This window comes from Scyliorhinus torazame, chromosome 22 (genome assembly GCF_047496885.1).
Source record: "Scyliorhinus torazame isolate Kashiwa2021f chromosome 22, sScyTor2.1, whole genome shotgun sequence".
In the NCBI taxonomy this organism is placed as follows: Eukaryota; Metazoa; Chordata; class Chondrichthyes; order Carcharhiniformes; family Scyliorhinidae; genus Scyliorhinus; species Scyliorhinus torazame.
The window spans coordinates 37837886-37863081 of record NC_092728.1 but is presented as its reverse complement, the minus strand read 5'-3'; the positions used below and the strand labels follow the sequence as shown (position 1 = coordinate 37863081).

The following is a 25196-nucleotide window of genomic DNA, read 5'->3' as shown; positions in this document are numbered from 1 at the left end:
GAGTGAGAGGTTGTATCCTCACAGAGAGAGAGAGAGAGAGCGAGAGAGAGATTGGACGTATATTCACACTGAGTGAGAGAGATTGTATCCTCAGAGAGAGAGAGAGCTTGTATCCTCAAACAGGGTGAGACAGGTCGTATCCTCACAGAGAGAGAGAGGTCGTATCATCACAGAGAGAGAGAGAGAGAGGTCATATCCTCACAGAGACAGAGAGGTCGTATCCTCACACAGATTGAGAGAGGTCGTATCTTCGCACAGAGTGAGAGAGTTTGTATCCTCACAGAGAGAGAGAGGTCGTATTGTCACAGAAAGGAAGAGACGTTGTATCCTCACAGAGAGTGAGAGAGGTTGTATCCTCACAGAGAGTGAGAGAGGTTGTATCCTCACAGAGAGAGAGAGGTTGTATCCTCATCAAGAGAGAGATAGGTCATATCCTCACACAGATTGAGAGAGGTCGTATCTTCGCACAGAGTGAGAGAGGTCGTATCCTCACGCAGAGTGAGAGAAGTCGTATCTTCACAGAGAGAGAGGTCGTATCATCACAGAGTGAGAGAAGTCGTATCATCACAGAGTGAGAGAAGTCGTATCCTCACACAGAGTGAGAGAGGTTGTATTTTCAGAGAGAGAGAGAGAGAGAGAGAGAGCGGATGTATCCTTACTCAGAGTGAGAGAGGTCCTAACCTCACGGAGAGAGAGTTTGTGTTCTCACACAGTGAGTGAGGTTGTATCCTCACCCGTATCTTCACTCAGAGCGAGAGGTTGTATCCTCACAGAGAGAGAGAGAGAGAGAGAGAGAGAGAGTGGACATATCTTCCTTCAGAGTGAGAGAGGTTGTATCCTCACACAGAGTGAGAGAGGTTATAACTTTGCACAGAGTGAGAGAGGTTGTATGCTCACGCAGAGTGAGACAGGTCGTATCCTCACACAGAGAGAGAGAGAGAAGTCGTAGTCTCACAGAAAGGGAGATAGGTCGTATCCTCACAGAGAGAGAGAGAGGTCTTATCCTCACGCAGATTGAGAGAGGTCATATCTTCGTACAGAGTGAGAGAGGTCGTATCCTCACGCAGAGTGAGAGAGGTCGTATCTTCACAGAGAGAGAGAGAGGTTGTATCCCCACAGTGTGAGAGGTCGTATCCTCACAGAGAGAGGTTGTATCCTCACAAAGAGAGAGAGAGGTCGGATCCTCACAAAGAGAGAGAGGTTGTATCCTCACACAGATTGAGAGAGGTCGTATCTTCGCACAGAGTGAGAGAGGTTGTATTTTCACAGATTGAGAGAGGTTGTATCTTAGCACAGTGAGAGAGGTCGTATCCTCACACAGAGTGAGAGAGAGGTTGTATCCCCACAGTGTGAGAGAGGTCGTATCCTCAAAGAGAGAGAGAGGTCGTATCCTCACACAGATTGAGAAAGGTCGTATCTTCGCACAGTGAGTGAGGTCGTATCCTCGCAGAGAGAGAGAGAGAGAGAGAGAGTGGACGTATCCTCACACAGATTGAGAGAGACCGTATCTTCGCACAGAGTGAGAGAGGTCGTATCCTCACGCAGAGTGAGAGTGGTCGTATCTTCGTACAGACTGAGAGAGGTCGTATCCTCACGCAGAGTGAGAGAGGTCGTATCTTCACAGAGAGAGAGAGAGTGAGAGGTTGTATCCCCACAGTGTGAGAGAGGTCGTATCCTCACAGAGAGGGGTTGTATCCTCACAAAGAGAGAGAGAGGTTGGATCTTCACAAAGAGAGAGAGAGATTGTATCCTCACACAGATTGAGAGAGGTTGTACCTTCGCACAGAGTGAGAGAGGTTGTATCCTCACGCAGAGCTAGAGAGGTCGTATCTTCAGAGAGAGAGAGGTTGTATCCCCACAGCGTGAGAGAGGTCGTATCCTCACAGAGAGAGAGGTCATATCCTCACTCAGAGCGAGAGAGGTCTTATCCTCACGCAGATTGAGGTCGTATCTTCGCACAGAGTGAGAGAGGTCGTATCCTCAGAGAGAGAGAGAGCGAGAGAGAGGTTGTATCCTCACATATTGAGAGAGGTTGTATCCTCACAGATTGAGAGTGGTTGTATCTTAGCACAGTGAGAGAGGTCGTATCCTCACAGTGAGAGGTTGTATCCTCACAAAGAGAGAGCGAGGTTGGACCCTCACAAAGAGAGAGAGATGTCGTATCCTCACACAGATTGAGAAAGGTCGTATCTTCGCACAGAGTGAGAGAGGTTGTATTTTCACAGATTGAGAGAGGTTGTATCTTAGCACAGTGAGAGAGGTCGTATCCGCACAGAGAGAGAGAGATGGAGAGAGAGAGAGAAATAGAGTGGACGTATCCTCACACAGATTGAGAGAGGCCGTATCTTCGCACAGAGTGAGAGAGGTCGTATCCTCACGCAGAGTGAGAGTGGTCTTATCTTCACAGAGAGAGAGGTTGTATCCCCACAGTGAGAGAGAGGTTGTATCCCCACAGTGAGAGAGAGGTCGTATCCTCACAGAGAGAGAGGTCATATCCTCACTCAGAGCGAGAGAGGTCTTATCCTCACGCAGATTGAGGTCGTATCTTCGCACAGAGTGAGTGAAGTCGTATCCTCACAGAGAGTGAGAGAGGTCATATCCTCACTCAGAGCGAGAGAGGTATTATCCTCACACAGAGTAAGAGAGGTCGTATCCTCACAGAGAGAGAGAGAGAGAGGTTGTAACCTCACAGAGACAGAGAGAGAGGTTGTATCCTCACAGATTGAGAGAGGTTGTACCTTTGCACAGTGAGAGAGGTTGTATCATCACAGAGAGAGAGAGAGAGAGAGAGAGAGAGAGGTTGTATCCTCACAGATTGAGAGAGGTTGTATCCTCACAGATTGAGAGTGGTTGTATCTTAGCACAGTGAGAAAGGTCGTATCATCACAGAGAGAGAGAGAGAGAGAGAGAGAGAGAGAGAAAAAGAGAGTGGACGTATTCTCACACAGATTGAGAGATGTCGTATCTTCACAGTGAGAGAGAGAGGTTGTATCCCCACAGTGTGAGAGGTCGTATCCTCAGATAGAGAGGTTGTATCCTCACACAGATTGAGAGAGGTCGTATCCTCACAGAGCGAGAGAGGACGTATTTTCACAGAGAGAGGACATATCCTCACAGAGCGAGAGAGAGAGGTCGTATCCTCACACAAAGAGAGTGAGGTCTTATCCTCACACAGAGCGAGAGAGTTTGTATTTTCACAGATTGAGCGAGGTTGTATCTTAGCAGAGTGAGAGAGGTTGTATCCTCACACAGAGAGAGAGAGAGAGCGGACGTATATTCACACAGAATGAGAGAGGTCGTATCCTCCCACAGATTGAGAGAGGTTGTATCCTCACAGAGCGAGAGAGAGAGAGGTCATATCCTCACACAGAGAGAGTGAGGTCTTATCCTCACACAGAGTGAGAGAGGTCGTATCCTCACACAGAGTGAGAGAGGTCGTATCCTCACACAGAGTGAGAGAGGTCGTATCCTCACAGAGAGAGAGAGAGAGAGAGAGAGAGAGAGAGAGAGAGAGAGAGAGAGGTTGTATCCTCACAGAGAGAGAGAGAGAGAGAGAGAGAGAGAGAGAGAGAGAGAGAGAGAGAGAGAGTGAGGTTGTATCCTCACAGATTGAGAGAGGTTGTATCCTCACAGATCGAGAGTGGTTGTATCTTAGCACAGTGAGAGAGGCCGTATCCTCACAGAGAGAGAGAGAGAGAGAGAGAGAGAGAGAGAGAGAGAGTGGACGTATATTCACACAGAATGAGAGTGGACGTATATTCACACAGAATGAGAGAGGTCGTATCCTCCCACAGATTGAGAGAGGTCGTATCTTCACACAGAGTGAGAGAGGTCGTATCCTCACACAGATTGAGAGAGGTTGTGTCTTCGCACAGAGTGAGAGAGGTCGTATCCTCACGCAGATTGAGAGAGGTCGTATCTTCACAGAGAGAGAGAGAGGTTGTATCCTCACAGATTGAGAGAGGTCGTATCTTAGCAGAGTGAGACAGGTTGTATCCTCACACAGAGAGAGAGAGAGAGAGAGAGTGGACGTATATTCACACAGAATGAGAGAGGTCGTATCCTCCCACAGATTGAGAGAGGTCGTATCTTTGCACAGAGTGAGAGAGGTTGTATCTTCACAGAGAGAGAGAGAGGTTGTATCCCCACAGTGTGAGAGAGGTTGTATCCTCACAGAGAGAGAGAGAGGTAGTATCCTCACAAAGAGAGAGAGAGGTCGTATCTTCGTACAGAGTGAGAGAGGTGATATCCTCAGAGTGAGAGAGGTCATATTTTCACAGAGAGAGGTCATATTCTCACAGAGCGAGAGAGAGAGGTCGTATCCTCATACAGAGAGAGTGAGGTCTTACCCTCACACAGAGTGAGAGAGGTCGTATTTTCACACAGAGTGAGGGAGGTCCTAACCTCAGAGAGAGAGGTTGTGTTCTCACACAGAGAGTGACGTTGTATCCTCACAGAGAGAGAGCGAGGTTGTAGCTTTGCACAGAGTGAGAGAGGTTGTATCCTCACAGAGAGAGAGAGAGAGAGGACGTATCTTCACACAGAGTGAGAAAAGTTGTGTCTTCACAGAGTGAGACAGGTGGTATCCTCACAGAGAGAGAGAGAGAGGTCGTATCCTCAGAGAGAGATAGGTTGTATCTTCACACAGAAAGATAGAGTGGTCTTATCCTGACAGAATGAGAGAGGTCTTATCCTCACGCAGATTGAGAGAGGTCGTATCTTCGCACAGAGTGAGAGAAGTTGTATCCCCACAGAGAGTGAGAGAGGTCATATCCTTACTCAGAGCGAGAGAGGTCGTAGCCTCACACAGAGTGAGAGAGGTCGTATCCTCACACAGAGAGAGAGATAGGTTGTATCCTCACACAGATTGAGAGGTTGTATCTTCGCACAGTGAGAGTGGTCGTATCCTCACACAGCGTGAGAGAGGTCTTATCCTCACTCAGAGTGAGAGGTGTCATACTTTCGCAGAGAGAGGTCATATACTCAGAAAGAGAGAGAGAGAGAGAGAGAGAGAGAGAGAGAGAGAGAGAGAGAGAGAGAGGTCGTATCCTCACACTGAGAGAGTGGTCATATCCTCAGAGAGTGAAAGAGGTTGTTTCCTCACTCAGAGAGAGAGAGAGAGAGAGAAAGTGGCCTTATCTTCACAGAGAGAGAGAGGGGTCGTATTCTCACAGAGAGAGGTCATATCTTCACTCAGAGTGTGAGAGGTCGTATCCTCACAGAGTGAGAGAAGTCGTACATTTGCAAGGAGTGAGAGAGGTCGTATCCTCAGAGAGACAGAATGGTCGTATCCTCACAGAGAGAGATAGGTTGTATCTTCACACAGAGAGAGGTTGTATCTTCACACAGAGAGATAGAGAGGTCTTATACTCAGAGAGAGAGAGAGCTCGTATCCTCACACAGAGTGAGACAGGTCGTATCCTCACACAGAGACAGAGAGGTTGTATCCTCACACAGAGTGAGAGAGGTCGTACTTTCACAGAGAGAACAACAAAGAAAATGACAGCACAGGAACAGGCCCTTCGGCCCTCCCAGCCTGCGCCGATCCAGATCCTTTGTCTAAACCTGTCGCCTATTTTCCAAGGATCTACTTCCCTCTGTTCCCCGCCCGTTCATATTTCTGTCTAGATGCATCTTATATGATGCAATCGTGCTCGCCTCTACCACCTCCGCTGGCAAAGCATTCCAGGCACCCACCACTCTCTGCATAAAAAACTTTCCACGCACATCTAGCAGCACGGTAGCATTGTGGGGCAGCACGGTAGCATTGTGGATAGCACAATTGCTTCACAGCTCCAGAGTCCCAGGTTCGATTCCGGCTTGGGTCACTGTCTGTGCGGAGTCTGCACATCCTCCCAGTGTGTGCGTGGGCTTCCTCCGGGTGCTCCGGTTTCCTCCCACAGTTCAAAGATGTGCGGGTTAGGTGGATTGGCCACGCTAAATTGCCCATAGTGTCCAAAATTGCCCTTCGTGTTGGGTGTAGTTACTGGGTTAGGGTGGAGGTGTGGACCTTGGGTGGGGTGCTCTTTCTAAGAGCCGGTGCAGACTCGATGGGCCGAATGGGCCGAATCTGTCACTGTAAATTCTATGATAATTCTATGATCTTCCTTAAACTTTCCCCCTCTCATCTTGAAATTGTGACCCTTTGTAATTGACACCCCCACTCTTGGAAAAAGCTTGTTGCTATCCACCCTGTCCATACCTCTCATAATTTTGTAGACCTCAATCAGGTCCCCCCTCAACCTCTGTCTTTCCAACGAAAACATTCCTAATCTACTCAACCTTTCTTCATAGCTAGCACCCTCCATACCAGGCAACATCCTGGTGAACCTCCTCTGCACCCTCTCGAAAGCATCCACATCCTTCTGGTAATGTGGCGACCAGAAATGTACGCAGTATTCCAAATGTGGCCTAACCAAAGTCCTATACAACAGTAACATGACCTGCCGACTCTTGTACTCAATACCCCATCCGATGAAGGCAAGCATGCTGTATGCCTTCTTGACCACTCTATCGACCTGCGTTGCCACCTTCAGGGTACAATGGACCTGAACTCCCAGATCTCTCTGTACCTCAATTTTCCCCAGGACTCTTCCATTGAGCGTATAGTCCGCTCTTGAATTTGATCTTCCAAAATGCATCACCTCGCATTTGCCTGGATTGAACTCCATCTGCCATTTCTCTGCCCAACTCTCCAATCTATTTATATTTTGCTGTATTCTCTGACAGTCCTCCTCACTATCTGCAACTCCACCAATCTTAGTATCATCTGAAAACTTGCTGATCAGACCACCTATACCTTCGTCCAGATCATTTATGTCTATCACAAATAACAGTGGTCCGAGCACGGATCCCTGTGGAACACCACTAGTCACCTTTCTCCTTTTTGAGGCACTCCCTTCCACCACTACTCTCTGTCTCCTGTTGCCCAGCCAGTTCTTTATCCATCCAGTTAGTACACCCTGAACCCCATACGACTTCACTTTTTCCATCAACCTGCCATGGGAAACTTAATCAAACGCCTTACTGAAGTCCATGTATATGACATCTACAGCCCTTCCCTCATCAATTAACGTTGTCACTTCCTCAAAGAATTCTATTAGGTTTGTAAGACATGACCTACCCTGCACAAAACCATTCCGCCTATCACTGATAAGTCTATTTTCTTCCAAATGTGAATAGATCCTATCCCTTGGTCTCTTCTCCAACAGTTTGCCTGCCATTGACGTCAAGCTCACAGGTCTATAATTCCCTGGATTATGCCTGCTACCCTTCTTAAACAAAGGGACAACATTAGCAATTCTCCAGTCCTCCGGGACCTCACCCGTGCTCAAGGATGCTGCAAAGATATCTGTAAGGCCCCAGCTATTTCTTACCTCGCTTCCCTCAGTAACCTGAGATAGATCCCATCCGGACCTGGGGACTTGTCCACCTAAATGCCTTTTAGAATACTCAAAACTTCCCCCTTCCTTATGCCGACTTGACCTAGAGTATTTAAACATCCTCCTTGCCTCAACATCCATCATGCCCCTCTCCTTGGTGAATACTGATGCAAAGTGCTCATTAAGAATCTCACCCATTTCCTCTGACTCCACGCATAAATTCCCTCTTTTGTCTTTGAGTGGGCCAATCCTTTCTCTAGTTACCCTCTTGCTCCTTATATACGAATAAAAGGCTTTGGGATTTTCCTTAACCCTGTTAGCCAAAGATATTTCATGACCCCTTTTAGCCCTCTTTATTGCGCGTTTGAGATTTGTCCTACTTTCCCGATATTCCTCCAAAGCTTCATCAGTTTTAAGTCGCCTAGATAGAACATAGAACATTCAGCGCAGTACAGGCCCTTCGGCCCTCGATGTTGCGCCGACCTGTGAAACCACTCTAAAGCCCATTTACACTATTCCCTTATCGTCCATATAGCTATCCAATGACCATTTGAATACCCTTAGTGTTGGCGAGTCCACTACTGTTGCAGGTAGGGCATTCCACACCCTTACTACTCTCTGAGTAAAGAACCTACCTCTGACGTCTGTCTTATATCTATCTCCCCTCAATTTAAAGCTATGTCCCCTCGTGCTAGACATCACCATCTGAGGAAAAAGGCTCTCACTGTTCACCCTATCCAATCTTCTGATCATCTTGTATGCCTCAATTAAGTCACCTCTTAACCTTCTTCTCTCTAACGAAAACATCCTCAAGTTTCACCCTCAGCCTTTCCTCATAAGATCTTCCCTCCATACCAGGCAACATTCTGGTAAATCTCCTCTGCACCCTTTCCAATGCTTCCACATCCTTCCTATAATGCAGTGACCAGAATTGCACGCTATTGCGGCCGCACCAGAGTTTTGTACAGCTGCAACATGACCTCAGGGCTCCGAAACTCAATCCCTCTACCAATCTTATGTATGCTTCCTTTTTCATTTTAGCAAGTCTCACAATTCCACCCGTCATCCACGGTTCCCTAATCTTGCCATTTCTATCCCTCATTTTCACAGGGACATGTCTGTCCTGCACTCTAATTAACCTTTCCTTAAAAGACCCCCACATTTCAAATGTGGATTTACCCTTAAAGAGCTGCTCCCAATCCACATTCCCTAGTTCCTGCCGAATTTTGTTATACTTGGCCTTTCCCCAATTTAGCACTCTTTCTTTAGGACCACTCTCGTCTTTGTCCATGAGTATTCTAAAACTTACGGAATTGTGATCGCTTTTCCCAAAGTAATCACCGACTGAAACTTCAACCTCCTGGCTGGGATCATTCCCCAATACCAGGTCCAGTATGGCCCCTTCCCGAGTTGGACTATTTACATACTGCTCTAAAAAACTCTCCTAGATGCTCCTTACAAATTCTGCTCAATCTATGCCTCCAACACTACATGAGTCCCATTCAATGTTGGGGAAGTTAAAATCTCCCATCACAACCACCCTATTGCTCCTACATTTTTCTATAATCTGTCTACATATTTGTACCTCTACTTCACGCTCGCTTTTGGGAGGCCTGTAGTAAAGTCCCAACAATGTTACTGCACCCTTCCTATTTCGTAGCTCTACCCATATTGCCTCATTGCTCAAATCCTCCATCGTGCCCTCCTTAATCATAGCTGTGATATCATCTCTGACCAGTAATGCAACTCCTCCACCCCTTTTATCTCCCTCTCAATCCCTCCTGAAGCATCTATACCCTGGGATATTTAGTTGCCAGTCTCGCCCTTCCCTCACCCAAGTCTCCGTAATACCAATAACATCATATTCCCAGGTACTAATCCAAGCCCTAAATTCATCCACCTTACCTGCTACACTTCTCGCATTGAAACAAATGCACCTCAGACCACCTGTCTATTTGCATTCATCATCTCTTCCCGGTCTACTCTTCCCCTCAGTCACATTGAGTTTATTATCTAGTACCTTACTGGCTTTAGTTGCTGCCTCTTTACTGACCTCTAACTTCCTAATCTGGTTCTCATCCCCCTGCCACATTAGTTTAAAACCTCCCCAACAGTGTTAGCAAAAGCTAGTAACATTGCTAGGTCATTGGTTCTAGTCCTGCCCAGGTATCGACCATCCAATTTTAATGGTCCCACCGCCCCCAGAACCGGTTCCAATGTCCCAGAAATCTGAACCTCTCCCTCGTGCACCATCTCTCAAGCCACGTATTCATTCTGACTATTCTTGAATTTCTACTCTGACTGTCTCGTGGCACTGGTAGCAATCCTGAGATTACTACCTTTGAGGTCCTCATTTTTAACTTATCACCTAACTCCCTAAATTCTGATTGTAGGACCTCATCCCGTTTTCTACCTATATCATTGGTGCCTATATGCATCACGACAACTGGCTGTTCACCCTCCCCCTTCAGTATGTCCTGCAGCCGATCTGAGACATCCCTGACCCGTGCACCCGGGAGGCAACATATCATAGTGAGAGAGGTTGTATCCTCACAGAGTGGGAGAGAGAGAGAGACGTTATATCCTCAGAGAGAGAGAGAGAGAGAGAGTGGCCGTATCTTCACAGAGAGAGAGGTTGCATCCGCAGAGAGAGAGGTCGTATCCTCACAGACAGAGGCCGCATCCTCATTCAGAGTGAGAGAGGTCGTATTTTAACAGAGAGAGGTCATATCCTCAGAGAGAGAGAGGTAGAGAAGTCTTATCCTCACACAGAGTGAGAGAAGTTGTATCCTCACAGAGAGTGAGAGAGGTCGTATTCTCACACTGAGTGAGAGAGAGAGAGAGAAAGAGTGGCCGTATCTTCACACAGAGTGAGAGAGGTTGTATCCTTACAGAGAGAGAGAGAGAGAGAGAGAGAGAGAGAGAGAGAGAGAGAGAGAGAGAGGTTGTAACCTCACAGAGAGAGAGAGGTTGTATCCTCACACACAGAGAGTGAGGTCTTATCCTCACAGAGTGAGAGAGGTCATATTTTCACAGAGAGAGAGCGCGGACGTATCCTTACTCAGAGTGAGAGAGGTCGTATCTTCACAGAGAGAGAGATCGCATCCTCATACAGAAAAAGAAAGGTTGTATCCTTGTACAGAGTGAGAGAGGTCATATCTTCACGCCGAGTGAGAGAGGTCCTATCCTCACAGAGAGAGAGGCTGTGTTCTCACAGAGAGAGAGCGAGGTCGTATCCTCACAGAGAGAGAGAGAGGTTGTATCCTCACACACACACACACACAGAGAGAGTGGACATTACTTCACAGAGTGAGAGAGGTCGTATCCTCAGAGAGAGAGAGGTTGTAACTTTGCACAGAGTGAGACAGGTCGTATCCTCACAGAGAGAGAGAGAGAGAGAGAGAGAGGTCGTATTCTCACAGAAAGGGAGAGAGGTCGTACCTTCAGTGTGAGAGAGGTTGTATCCTCACAGAGAGTGAGAGAGGTTGTATCCTCAGAGAGAGAGGTCGTATCCTCACAAAGAGAGAGGGAGGTCGTATCCTCACAGAGATTGAGAGAGGTTGCATCTTCGCACAGAGTGAGAGAGGTCGTATTTTCACAGAGAGATGTCATATCCTCAGAGAGAGAGATAGGTTGTAGCTTTGCAGAGTGAGAGAGGTTGCATCCTCACAGAGAGAGAGGTGACGTATCTTCACACAGAGGGAGAGAGATCATATCCTCAGACAGTGTGTGAGAGGTCGTATCCTCACAGAGAGAGAGAGAGAGTAGACGTATCTTCACACAGAGTGAGGGAGGTCGTATCCTCACAGAGAGAGAGGTTGTAGCTTTGCTCAGAAAGAGAGAGAGAGAGGTTGTATCTTCACACTGTGTGTGAGAGGTCGTATCCTCACACAGAATGAGAGAGGTTGTATCCTCACAGAGAGTGAGAGAGGTCGTATTCTCACACTGAGTGAGAGAGAGAGAGAGAGAAAGAGTGGCCGTATCTTCACACAGAATGAGAGAGGTTGTATCCTCACACAGAATGAGAGAGGTTGTATCCTCACAGAGAGTGAAAGAGGTCATATCCTCACACTGAGTGAGAGAGGTCATATCCTCACAGAGAGAGGGAGGTCATATCTTCACTCAGAGCGAGAGAGGTTGTACCCTCACAGAGAGAGAGAGAGAGAGAGAGAGTGGCCGTATCTTCGCAGAGAGAGAGGTCGTATCCTCACTCAAGAGTGAGAGAGGTCTTATGCTCACAGAGTGAGAGAGGTCGTATCCTCACAGAGAATGAAAGAGGTCGTATCCTCACAGAGAGAGGCCGCATCCTCAATCAGAGTGAGAGAGGTTTGTCGCCTCCACAGAGAGAGTGAGGTCTTATCCTCTCTGAGAGAGAGAGAAAGGTCGTATCCTCAGAGAGAGGTCTTATCCTCACAGAGAGAGAGAGAGAGGTCGTATCCTCACAGAGAGTGAGAGATATCATATCCTCACAGAGGGAGAGGTTGTATCCTCACACTGAAAGAGAGAGAGAGAGAGAGAGAGAGAGAGAGAGAGAGAGAGAGAGAGAGAGAGAGAGAGAGAGAGTGGTCGTATCTTACCAGAGAGAGAGAGGTCGTATCCTCTCTCACATTGAGTTTATTATCTAGTACCTTACTGGCTTTAGTTGCTGCCTCTTTACTGACCTCCAACTTCCTAATCTGGTTCTCATCCCCCTGCCACATTAGTTTAAAACCTCCCCAACAGTGTTAGCAAAAGCTAGTAACATTGCTAGGACATTGGTTCTAGTCCTGCCCAGGTATCGACCATCCAATTTTAATGGTCCCACCGCCCCCAGAACCGGTTCCAATGTCCCAAAAATCTGAACCTCTCCCTCGTGCACCATCTCTCAAGCCACGTATTCATTCTGACTATTCTTGAATTTCTACTCTGACTGTCTCGTGGCACTGGTAGCAATCCTGAGATTACTACCTTTGAGGTCCTCATTTTTAACTTATCTCCTAACTCCCTAAATTCTGATTGACCTCATCCCGTTTTCTACCTATATCATTGGTGCCTATATGCATCACGACAACTGGCTGTTCACCCTCCCCCTTCAGTATGTCCTGCAGCCGATCTGAGACATCCCTGACCCGTGCACCCGGGAGGCAACATACCATAGTGAGAGAGGTTGTATCCTCACAGAGTGGGAGAGAGAGAGAGAGGTTATATCCTCAGAGAGAGAGAGAGAGAGAGAGAGGGGTTGTATCCTCACAAAGAGAGAGAGAGTGGCCGTATCTTCACAGAGAGAGAGGTTGCATCCTCACAGAGAGAGGTCGTATCCTCACAGACAGAGGCCGCATCCTCATTCAGAGTGAGAGAGGTCGTATTTTAACAGAGAGAGGTCATATCCTCAGAGAGAGAGGTAGAGAGGTCTTATCCTCACACAGAGTGAGAGAAGTTGTATCCTCACAGAGAGTGAGAGAGGTCGCATTCTCACACTGAGTGAGAGAGAGAGAGAGAAAAAGAGTGGCCGTATCTTCACACAGAGTGAAAGAGGTCATATCCTCACACTGAGTGAGAGAGGTCATATCCTCACAGAGAGAGGGAGGTCATATCTTCACTCAGAGCGAGAGAGGTTGTACCCTCACAGAGAGAGAGAAAGAGAGTGGCCGTATCTTCGCAGAGAGAGAGGTCGTATCCTCACTCAAGAGTGAGAGAAGTCTTATGCTCACAGAGTGAGAGAGGTCGTATCCTCACAGAGAATGAAAGAGGTCGTATCTTCATAGAGAGAGACGTCTTATCCTCACACAGAGTGAGAGAGGTCGTAGCCTCACAGAGAGAGGCTGCATCCTCAATCAGAGTGAGAGAGGTTTGTAGCCTCACACAGAGAGAGTGAGGTCTTATCCTCTCTGAGAGAGAGAGAGAGGTCGAATCCTCACAGAGAGTGAGAGATGTCATATCCTCACAGAGGGAGAGGTTGTATCCTCACACTGAAAGAGAGAGAGAGAGAGAGAGACAGAGAGTGGTTGTATCTTAACAGAGAGAGAGAGAGAGGTCGTATCCTCGCACAGAGAGAGTGAGGTCTTATCCTCACACAGAGTGAGAAAGGTTGTATCCTCAGAGAGAGAGGTCGTATTTTCACAGAGAGAGAGTGGTCGTATCCTCACACAGAGAGATAGTCGTATTTTAACAGAGTGACAGAGGTTGTATCCTCAAAGAGAGAGAGGTTGTATTCTCACAAAGATTGAGCGAGGTCGCATTTTCACAGAGAGAGAGAGAGAGGTATTATCCTCAGAGAGAGAGAGAGGTCGTATCCTCACAGAGAGAGAGGTTGTATCTTCACAGAGAGAGAGAGAGAGAGGTTGTATCCTCATAGTGAGTGAGCGAGAGAGAGGTTGTATCCTCACACAGAGTGAGCGTGGTCGTATATTCACAAAGAGTGAGAGGCTGTATTATCACAGAGAGATAGAGAGGTCTTATCCTCACACAGAGTGAGGGAGGTCCTATCCTCAAACAGAGCGAGAGAGGTCGTACCCTCACAGAGAGCGAGAGAGAGAGAGTGGCCGTATCTTCACAGAGAGGGGTCGTATCCTCACAGAGAGAGAGGTCTTATCCTCACACAGAGTGAGAGAGATCGTATCCTCACAGAGTGGGAGAGTCGTATTTTCACAGATTGAGAGAGGTCGTATCCTCACAGAGAGAGGCCGCATCCTCATTCAGAGTGAGAGAGGTTTGTAGCCTCACACAGAGAGAGTGAGGTCTTATCCTCACAGAGAGACGTTGTATCATCACACTGAGAGAGAGAGAGAGAGAGTGGTCATATCTTCACAGAGAGAGAGGTCGTTTCCTCACACAGAGGTCATATCCTCACATATAGAGAGTGAGGTCTTATCCTCACACAGAGTGAGAAAGGTTGTATCCTCACTCAGAATGAAGGAGGTCGTATCTTCACAGAGTGAGAGAAGTCGTATCCTCAGAGAGAGAGGTCGTATCTTCACAGAGAGAGAGAGAGTTTGTATCCTCACAGAGTGAGAGAGGTCGTAACTTACCTCAGAGAGAGATCGTATCCTCATACAGAAAAAGAAAGGTTGTATCCTCGAACAGTGTGAGAGAGGTCGTATCTTCACACAGAGTGAGAGAGGTCCTATCCTCACAGAGAGAGACGTTGTGTTCTCACACGGAGAGTGAGAGGTTGTATCCTCACAGAGAGGGAGGTCGTACCCTCACACAGAGACAGAGGGGTTGTATCCTCACACAGATTGAGAGAAGTCGTTACTTCGCACTGAGTGGGAGAAGTTGTATCTTCACACAGAGAGTGAGAGAGGTCGTATACTCACACAGTGTGAGAGAGGTCGTATTCTCGCACAGAACGAGAGAGGTCGTATCCACACAGAGTGAGAGAGGTCGTATCTTCACAGAGTGAGAAAGGTCATATCCTCACACAGAGAGAGAGTGGACGTATCTTCACACAGAGTGAGAGAGGTCGTATCCTCACAGAGAGAGGTTGTGGCTTTGCACAGAGTGAGAGAGGTTGTATCTTCACATAGAATGAGAGAGGTCGTATCCCCACAGAGAGAGAGAGAGGTCTTATACATAGAGAGAGAGAGAGAGAGAGAGAGAGAGAGAGAGAGAGAGAGAGGTCGTATCCTCACAGAGAGTGAGAGATGTCATATCCTCACAGAGGGAGATGTTGTATCCTCACAGAGAGAGAGAGAGAGAGAGAGAGAGAGAGGTCTTATCCTCACACAGAGTGAGAGAGGTTGTATCCCCACACAGAGAGACAGAGGTTGTATCCTCAGAGAGAGGTCTTATCCTCACAGAGAGAGAGAGAGGTCGTATCCTCACAGAGAGTGAGAGATGTCATATCCGCACAGAGGGAGAGGTTGTATCCTCACACTGAAAGAGAGAGTGGCCGTATCTTCACAGAGAGAGGTTGTATCCTCACACAGAGTGAGAGAGGTCGTACCCCCACAAAGAGAGAGAGAGGTCGTATCCTCACACAGAGAGAGGGAGGTCTTATCCTCACACAGAGTGAGAGAGGCTTATCCTCACAGAGAGAGAGAGGTTGTATCCTCACAGAGTGAGAGAGGTCGTAACTTACCACAGAGAGAGATCGTATCCTCATACAGAAAAAGAAAGGTTGTATCCTCGTACAGAGTGAGAGAGGTCGTATCCTCGCCCAGAGTGAGAGAGGTCATACCTTCACTCGGAGTGAGAGAGGTTGTATCCTCACAGAGCGAGAGAGAGGTCTTATTCTCGCACAGAGTGAGAGAGGTCGTATCCCCACAGAGAGAGAGAGAGGTCTTATACATAGAGAGAGAGAGAGAGAGAGAGAGAGAGAGAGAGAGAGAGAGGTCGTATCCTCACAGAGAGTGAGAGATGTCATATCCTCACAGAGGGAGATGTTGTATCCTCACAGAGAGAGAGAGAGAGAGAGAGAGAGAGAGGTCTTATCCTCACACAGAGTGAGAGAGGTTGTATCCCCACACAGAGAGACAGAGGTTGTATCCTCAGAGAGAGGTCTTATCCTCACAGAGAGAGAGAGAGGTCGTATCCTCACAGAGAGATGTCATATCCGCACAGAGGGAGAGGTTGTATCCTCACACTGAAAGAGAGAGTGGCCGTATCTTCACAGAGAGAGAGAGGTTGTATCCTCACACAGAGTGAGAGAGGTCGTACCCCCACAAAGAGAGAGAGAGGTCGTATCCTCACACAGAGAGAGGGAGGTCTTATCCTCACACAGAGTGAGAGAGGTCTTATCCTCACAGAGAGAGAGAGGTTGTATCCTCACAGAGTGAGAGAGGTCGTAACTTACCACAGAGAGAGATCGTATCCTCATACAGAAAAAGAAAGGTTGTATCCTCGTACAGAGTGAGAGAGGTCGTATCCTCGCCCAGAGTGAGAGAGGTCATACCTTCACTCGGAGTGAGAGAGGTTGTATCCTCACAGAGCGAGAGAGAGGTCTTATTCTCGCACAGAGTGAGAGAGGTCGTATCTTCACAGAGAGAGAGAGGTTGTATCCTCAGAGAGAGAGAGGTCTTATCCTCACAGAGAGAGAGAGAGGTCATATCCTCACACAGTGTGAGAGAGGTCGTATTCTCGCACAGAACGAGAGAGGTCGTATCTTCACACAGAGTGAGAGAGAGAGAGTGGACGTATCTTCACACAGAGTGAGAGAGGTCATATCCTCACACACAGAGAGAGGTTGTGGCTTTGCACAGAGTGAGAGAGGTCGTATCCCCACAGAGAGAGAAAGAGGTCTTATACATAGAGAGAGAGAGAGAGAGAGAGAGAGAGAGAGAGGTTGTATCCTCAGAGAGAGAGAGAGAGGTCTTAAACAGAGAGCAAGAGAGAGAGAGAGAGAGGTCGTATCCTCACAGAGAGCGAGAGATGTCATATCCTCACAGAGGGAGATGTTGTATCCTCACAGAGAGAGAGAGGTTGTAGCTTTGCACAGAATGAGAGAGGCTGTATCCCCACATGGAGAGAGGTTGTATCCTCACAGAGAGAGAGGTTGTATCTTTGCACAGAGTGAAAGAAGTTGTATCCTCACAGAGAGAGAGAGAGGTCTTATCCTCACACAAGAGTGAGAGAGGTTGTATTTTCACAAAGAGAGAGAGAGAGGTTATATCCTCAGAGAGAGAAAGAGAGAGAGAGAGAGAGAGGTCATATCCTCACAGCGATTGAGAGAGATCGTATCATCACACAGAGTGAGAGAGGTCGTATTCTCGCACAGAGTGAGAGAGGTCGTACCCTCACAGAGTGAGAGAGGTCGTATCTTCACAGAGTGAGAGAGGTCATATCCTCACACAGAGTGAGAGAGGTTATGTCCTCACACAGAGTGAGAGAGGTTATGTCCTCACACAGAGTGAGAGAGGTTGTATCTTCACACAGAGTGAGAGAGAGAGAGAGAGAGAGAGAGAGTGGACGTATCTTCACACAGAGTGAGGGCGGTCGTATCCTCAGAGAGAGAGAGAGGTCGTATCCTCAGAGAGAGGGAGAGAGGTCGTATCCTCACACAGATAGAGAGAGAGAGAGAGAGAGAGAGAGAGAGAGAGAGAGAGAGAGAGAGGTTTGTAGCCTCACACAGAGTGAGAGGGGTCATATTTTCACAGAGAGAGAGGTTGTATCTTCACCGAGAGAGAGAGGTTGTATCCTCACAGAGTGTGAGAGAGGTCGTATTCTCTCAGAGGGAGAGAGGTCTTTTCCTCAGAGAGGGAGAGGTCTTATCCTCACACAGAGTGAGAGAGGTCGTATCCTCACAGAGAGAGAGAGTGGTCGTATCCTCACACAGTGAGAGAGAGAGAGGTCGTATCCTCGCACAGAGTGAAACAGGTTGTTTCCTCACACAGACAGAGAGAGGTCGTATCCTCACACAGAGTGAGAGAGGTCGTATCCTCACACAGTGTAAGAGAGGTCGTATACTCACAGAGTGAGAGAGGTTGTATACTCACAGAGTGAGAGAGGTCTTACCTTGACAAAACAGTCCTTGGAACAGGATCCAAAGAAGTAGCCATTGTGAGAGAAGCTGATGTGTAAGACCTGGTCGCGATGTTCTTTCAGTTCCTCCACTTCCACACACGGAACTGTGTCATACAGTCTCTGAAATTCTCCCAGCCACGAAATAGCAGCTGCAAGAGACACAATGTCAATGTTAACCTGTGTTACGGCAGTACAGGTTTTCAGAGATCTCTTCAGTGTGACTCAGTTTCATGCACTCTGTCTGAAATAGAACTCTGCAATGTTGTCTGAGAAAGGGGCTAAGGGAGGCCACAGGGCTGATGGTGTGTGTGTGCGAAATGGACAAATGGCAAACATTTGAGGATAAGACCTGAGAATGCCCTCTCAGAGAAACAATATTGGGGCAGCTGTTGACTGTCCTGGTATCCTTACCTGGCTGTGCTCAGAACCTGGACCAGCATTAGCATTAAGGTTGATGTACACTTGACTTCCAAAAGGCAGTTGGTAAAACAGATTGTGAGCAAAGTTATCATTCATTGAATAAAAGGGACGGTGGCAACATGGAGGCACCACCGTGCCAGGGACCCGGGTTCAATTCCAGCCTTGGGTGACTGTCTGTGCGGAGTCTGCACGTTCTCCCCGTGTAGGTGCTCTGGTTTCCTCCCACAGTCCAAAGATGTGCAGGTGGATTGGTCATGCTAAATTGCCCCTTAGTGTCCAATGGTGTTCAGGTTAGGTGGGGTTACAGGGATAGGGTGGGGGAGTGGACCTAGGGAGGGTGCTCTTTCTGGGGGTCGGTGCAGACTTGATGGGCCAAATGGCCTCCTTCTGCACTGTAGGAATTCTATGTTTCTATGGAGAAGAAATGGACCGTGTGGCAGAAAAGAGAGAGGAGTACCGAATGATGATTTTTCACACTGAAGGAAGGTTTGTTGTGGAATTCCCCAGGGATCAGTGTTGGGACCCTCGCTATTCTTGATATATAATGACCGAAGCATTGGTGTACAAATCAAACTGTAAAATTAATGGATGATGCAAACCATCGAAGCATTGTGAACTGTGTGAAGGACAATGATAAATTTCAAAAGGACATAGACAGGTTGATGGAATGGGAGGATTAAAATCTAACGGAGGGATATGTGAAATGATTCATTGTGAAAGGAGAGGCAGTATAAAACGCAGGATATCATTCTGAAGGGATCCAGGGGCAGAGGGATCTGGGTGTATACCTGCGAAAATCATTGAAGGTGACAGGACAGGTTGAGAGTGAATTTAATAATTCACTCTCTATTAATAGGGACACAGAGTACAAGAGAAAGGAGGTTATATTAAATCTACATAAAACACAAGTTCAGCTTTAACTGGAGCATCCAGTTCTGGACACCACAAACATAGAACATACAGTGCAGAAGGAGGCTATTCGGCTCATCTAGTCTGCACCGGCCCACTTAAGCCCTCACTTTCACCCTATCCCCGTAACCCAATAACCCCTCCTAACCTGTTTTTGGTCATTAAGGACAATTTATCATGGCAAATCCACCTAACCTGCACGTCTTTGGACTGTGGGAGGAAACCGGAGCACCTGGAAGAAACTCACACAGACACGGGGAGAATGTGCAGACTCCACACAGGCAGTGACCCAGTGGGGAATCGAACCTGGGACCCTGGTGCTGTGAAGCCACAGTGCTAACCACTTGTGCTACCGTGGTGCCCTAGTTTAAAATCTAACTCCACAGTTTCGGAAAGATGCGACAATTGCAGAAAAAGACTCACAGGAATGGTTCTGGGGATAAGGAGCTTCAGTTAGGAGTATGAGGATGGGTTGGAAAAGCTGGGGCTGTTCTCCTGAGTGTACAATTCTGGTCACCACACTGCCAGAAGAATGTGGATGCTTTGGAGAAGGTAGAGAAGTGGTTTACTAGGATGTTGCCTGGTATTTAGGGCATTAGCTATGAGGAGAGGTTATATAAACTAGGTCTGTTCTCACCGGAACGACGGAGCTTGAGAGGCGACCTGATAACCTATTGTGAGTGGCATGGACAGAGTGAGTAGTTAGATGCTCTTTCCTAGGGTACGAGAGTCAAGTACGAGGGGACATAGATTGAAAGTGCGTGGGGAAAAGTTTAGAACAGATGTGTGAGCCAAGTTTTTTTTACGCAGAAGGTGGTAAATATATGGAACGCGCTGCCTGGTGAGGTGGTGGGAACAGGTACAATAGCGGAATTTAAGAGACATCTAGACAGGTATATGAATAGGGTGGGAATGGAAGGATATGGACTCCATAAGTGCTTACGGTTTTAGTTTAGGCAGGTACCATGGTCGGTGCAGGCTTGGAGAGCCGAAGGACCTGTTCCTGTGCTGTATTGTTCTTTGCTCTTTGAACATTGAGAAGAGATTTGATAGAGATGCTCAAAATCACCAGGGGTCTGGACAGAGTAGATCGGGAGAAACTATTCCCACTTATGGACAGATCGAGATCCAGAGCACACCAATTGCCAAGGCAATTGGCACAAAGAGGAATGGAGACATAAGAAAAAAATCTATTTCTATAGCCAGTGGTTAAGACTTGGCATCCAGTGCCCGAAAGTGTGCTGGGGGCAGGTTGAAGAGAGAATTGGATTATTACCTGAAAAGGAAGAATGTATGGGGTTACGAGGAGAAGGCAGGGGTGTGGCACCAGGTGAATGGGGGTGGGATTCTCCGATTTCGGCGCGGGGGCAGAGAACGTGCGTTGACGCCGAAACCTGTCGCGACACGCTCCCGCCGGGGACCGGAGAATCGCCGTTAATCGCACGCTTGCGCGGTCTACACGGCGCGGGTAGGGGGGCATTGACTGAGGCACCCCTGCGATCCGCAGCCGCCCTGGTGGGGGGCGTGTTGATCCTTCACCCGGGGACGGCCACGGTGGCGATCGGGGGCCACCGATCCCGGGGGAGCCTATATTGTCAGGGCTGCTCCGTGTTGTGTGTCCGCCACGTCGCATGGGGCGGCCGCCAAAGGCGCATGCGCGGACTCTCGACCGGAAGTGCAGGGCCCCGTATCAAAGACCAACAAAGAACAAAGAAATGTACAGCACAGGAACAGGCCCTTCGGCCCTCCAAGCCCGTGCCGACCATGCTGTCCGACTAAACTACAATCTTCTACACTTCCTGGGTCCGTATCCCTCTATTCCCATCCTATTCATGTATTTGTCAAGATGCCCCTTAAATGTCCCTATCGTCCCTGCTTCCACCACCTCCTCCGGTAGTGAGTTCCAGGCACCCACTACCCTCTGCGTAAAAAACTTGCCTCGTACATCTACTCTAAACCTTGCCCCCCTCACCTTAAACCTATGCCCCCTAGTAATTGACCCCTCTACCCTGGGGAAAAGCCTCTGACTATCGCAGAGAGCTGCTTGGAGTACTCCAGGGTCCTGCTAATCCCCTTCAGGTAGGAGAATCATTTGAAGTGTCATATGAGAGTACCTTTAAGACATGGATGTTTAAGCAATGTACCTTTAAGAAAACAGTGACGTCAGAGAGTGGGTTGAGCTGAGGTCAGGTCAGCTATTTTGCAGTTTAGTTTTGCAGTTTGAAAAAGAGCTTGTGTGTTTCCAGAGAGCTGCAGTTTTAAAAAGCAGCTTGTGTGTTCTGTGTGTTTCCAGAGAGCTGCGGTTTGGAGGAAAAGAGCTTGGGAGTGTCTGTGTTTGCAGTGAGCTGGATCTCTGCCATGAAAGACTATCTCTGGATCATTTGGGTGATTTAAACTCATAATAGTAAAGCCTTTAACCTGATGTGATTCTGTTTAAAGGTGTCAAGTCTCTTGGAAGTTTGAAGTGACATTTTGAGGAATTATTTACTGTTGCAATATTTTCAGAGTTATCTTTTTTGAACAGTACGAAGTCTTACAACACCAGGTTAAAGTCCAACAGGTTTGTTTCGATGTCACTAGCTTTCGGAGCGCTGCTCCTTCCTCAGGTGAATGAAGAGGTATGTTCCAGAAACATATATATAGACAAATTCAAAGATGCCAAACAATGCTTGGAATGCGAGCATTAGCAGGTGATTAAATCTTTACAGATCCAGAGATGGGGTCTTCAGAACAGTGACCTCGACACCACACAACCCTGTCATGGCAATCTCTGCAAGACGTGCCAGATCATCGACATGGATACCACTATTACACGTGAGAACACCACCCACCAGGTACGCGGTACATACTCGTGCGACTCGGCCAACGTTGTCTACCTCATACGCTGCAGGAAAGGATGTCCCGAAGCGTGGTACATTGGCGAGACCATACAGACGCTGCGACAATGAATGAACGGACATCGCGCAACAATCGGCAGGCAGGAATGTTCCCTTCCAGTCGGGGAACACTTCAGCAGTCAAGGGCATTCAGCCTCTGATCTCCGGGTAAGCGTTCTCCAAGGCGGCCTTCAGGACCCGCGACAACGCAGAATCGCCGAGCAGAAACTTATAGCCAAGTTCCGCACACATGAGTGCGGCCTCAACCGGGGCCTGGGATTCATGTCGCATTACATTCATCCCCCACCATCTGGCCTGCAAAATCCTACCAACTGTCCTGGCTTGGTACAATTCACACCTCTTTAACCTGGGGTTACCCCATCTCTGGATCTGTAAAGATTTAATCACCTGCTAATGCTCGCATTCCAAGCATTGTTTGGCATCTTTGAATTTGTCTATATATGTGTTTCTGGAACAGACCTCTTCATTCACCTGAGGAAGGAGCAGCGCTCCGAAAGCTAGTGACATCGAAACAAACCTGTTGGACTTTAACCTGGTGTTGTAAGACTTCGTACTGTGCTCACCCCAGTCCAACGCCGGCATCTCCACATCTTTTTTGAAGTAAGGGGTGTTAAGGGATACAATGTTTATTTAAGATGCTAAGTTGAGTGCATGGAATAAACAGTGTTTTGTGTTTAAAAACCCACGTGTCCATAATTGTAATCCCACACCTAGGGAGCAAGCCGTGTGCTAGGAAAAGCAACAAATACATTAAAGAGAGAGATTGGTTGAACTCCATGGTACATTTTGGGGTTCTGAAAACGCCTCGCCTATAACAATTGGGGGCTCGAGGAGGATAAAAGTCTATCTACTGGATTGGCTTTTGTGAACTTAAAGACAGTGAAGGATTGTTGCTTTTCCGGTGTGGTATTTTAGTTTAAGTGGGGAGAGTGTTGTGGACAATGGCTCTTTCAGAGGCTCAGAAGTTTTTGGGGGTGGAGAATGTCACACGTAGTACCTTACGGACAGAAACGAAAAGCAGACTGTTAGATTTGGCAAGAACATTGCAGTTAACATTACCTGACAAAATGCGAAAAAGTGAGGTAATTATGGCGGTGGTTAAGCATTTAAAGTTGCCTGAGACAGAGTTTGACTCATTGGAAATGGCAAAAATTCAGTTGCAAATTAAACAAATGGAACATGAGAAAGAATTAAAGCGGCTTGAATACGAGAGTGAGAGAGAGGAAAGCGAAAGAGAAAGAGAGAGAGAGGCAAAAGAAAAGGAGAAGAAAGGAGAAAAGAAAGAATAGCCAAAAAGAAAGGGAGATACAGATCAGGGAAAAAGATAAAGAGAGGGAGTTTGAACTTCAGAAAATGGCCATGAAACATGACAATCAGTTAAAATTGGCAGACGTAAAGGGAAACGTACAGTTGGATGATAGTGATGAGGGTAGTGCAGCACGGTAGCATTGTGGATAGCACAATTGCTTCACAGCTCCAGGGTCCCAGGTTCGATTCCGGCTTGGGTCACTGTATGTGCGGAGTCTGCACTTCCTCCCCGTGTGTGCGTGGGTTTCCTCCGGGTGCTCCGGTTTCCTCGCACAGTCCAAAGATGTGCGGGTTAGGTGGATTGGCCATGATAAATTGCCCTTAGTGTCCAAAGTTTCCCTTAGTGTTGGGTGGGGTTACTGGGTTATGGGGATAGGGTGGAGGTGTTGACCGTGGGGAGGGTGCTCTTTCCAAGAGCCAGTGCAGACTCGATGGGCCGAATGGCCTCCTTCTGCACTGTAAATTCTATGATAATCTATGATAGTGAGAAAGAGTGTCATAGTCGAAGGCTTGGTGGGAATCTATTTAAATATGTCCAAGCATTGCCAAGGTTTGACGAGAAGGAAGTGGAAGCCTTTTTCATTTCATTTGAGAAGGTAGCTAAACAAATGAAATGGCCACAGGACATGTGGGTATTACGGATTCAAACAAAGCTGGTAGGTAGAGCTAGTGAAGTGTTTGCATCACTACCGGAGGAGGTATCTGGAACGTATGAGGAGGGGAAGAAATCCATCTTAAGTGCATATGAGCTTGTGCCTGAAGCTTACAGACAAAGGTTTAGAAATTTAAGGAAATAATTTGGTCAAACATACATGGAGTTTGAAAGGCTCAAACATAGTAATTTTGATAAGTGGATAAGGGCTTTGAAAATAGACCAAACGTATGAAGCTCTCAGAGAAATCATACTTTTGGAGGAGTTTAAAAATTCAATTCCTGATGTAGTGAGAACTCGTGTGGAAGAGCAGAGGGTTAAAACTGCGAGATTAGCAGCAGAAATGGCAGATGATTATGAATTAGTTCATAAATCAAAGATTGGTTTCCGACATCAGTTTCAGCCGGTGAGGGATAGAAACTGGGGACATGAGAAATACTCAAGTGGTAAAGGTAAAGGTGATCTGATGTGAGACAATAAAGAGAGTGTACCTCAGATTAAAAAAGAACTCCAGGAGGGTGGAAAAGAAATGAAAAGTTTCAGATGTTTTCACTGTAATAAACTAGGCCATGTAAAGTCACAGTGTTAGTGGTTGAAGAAAAGCACTGGGAAGGCTGATGTGGTAAAACAGGATAAGACAGTGGGGTTTGTTAGAGTGGTAAAGGAAAGCCGAAGGGAAGCGAAGGAGGTGCAAACGATTGTACAGTCTTTTCAAGAAATAATTGTTAAGAAGGTGCCAGATGTCTTTAAAGAATTTACTTGTGTGGGTAAAGTTTACTCGTGTGTCAGGAGGAGCAGGTAAAGAAGTCACAATTTTAAGAGATACAGGGGCTAGTCAATCTTTAATGGTAAGAGATGAGGAATTATGTAATTTTGGAAGAATGTTGCCAGACAAGGTGGTGAAATGTGGAATTCAGGGTGAGAGGAGTAGCGTTCCATTATATAAGGTAAGGTTGGAAAGTCCAGTGAAGAGTGGTGAAGTGGTAGTAGGAGTAATAGATAAACTATCTTGTCCAGGAATACAACTTATCTTGGGTAATGGATCGCAGGTGGGAGTGATGCCTACTGTGGTTGATAAGCCAGTGGAAAATCAGACATCTGAAGGGTTGAAGGACGAATATCCTATGATTTTTCCAGATTGTGTAGTAACAAGGTCGCAAAGTCACAGGTTAAGACAAGAGGAGAAAT

The 25196-nt window shown here is 47.3% G+C and overlaps 1 protein-coding gene across 4 annotated transcripts in view; it reads right to left on the bottom strand.

Annotated features, from left to right (window-relative positions):
• The window catches only part of fbxw5 (F-box and WD repeat domain containing 5), a 273144-nt gene that overhangs the window by 192018 nt on the left and 55930 nt on the right, over positions 1-25196 (bottom strand). For all 4 annotated transcript variants that reach the window (XM_072488065.1, XM_072488066.1, XM_072488064.1 and 1 more), the window contains exon 3: positions 17814-17971. In XM_072488065.1, coding sequence (XP_072344166.1) covers positions 17814-17971 — 158 coding nt within the window. The remainder of the gene's footprint in view (positions 1-17813; positions 17972-25196) is intronic.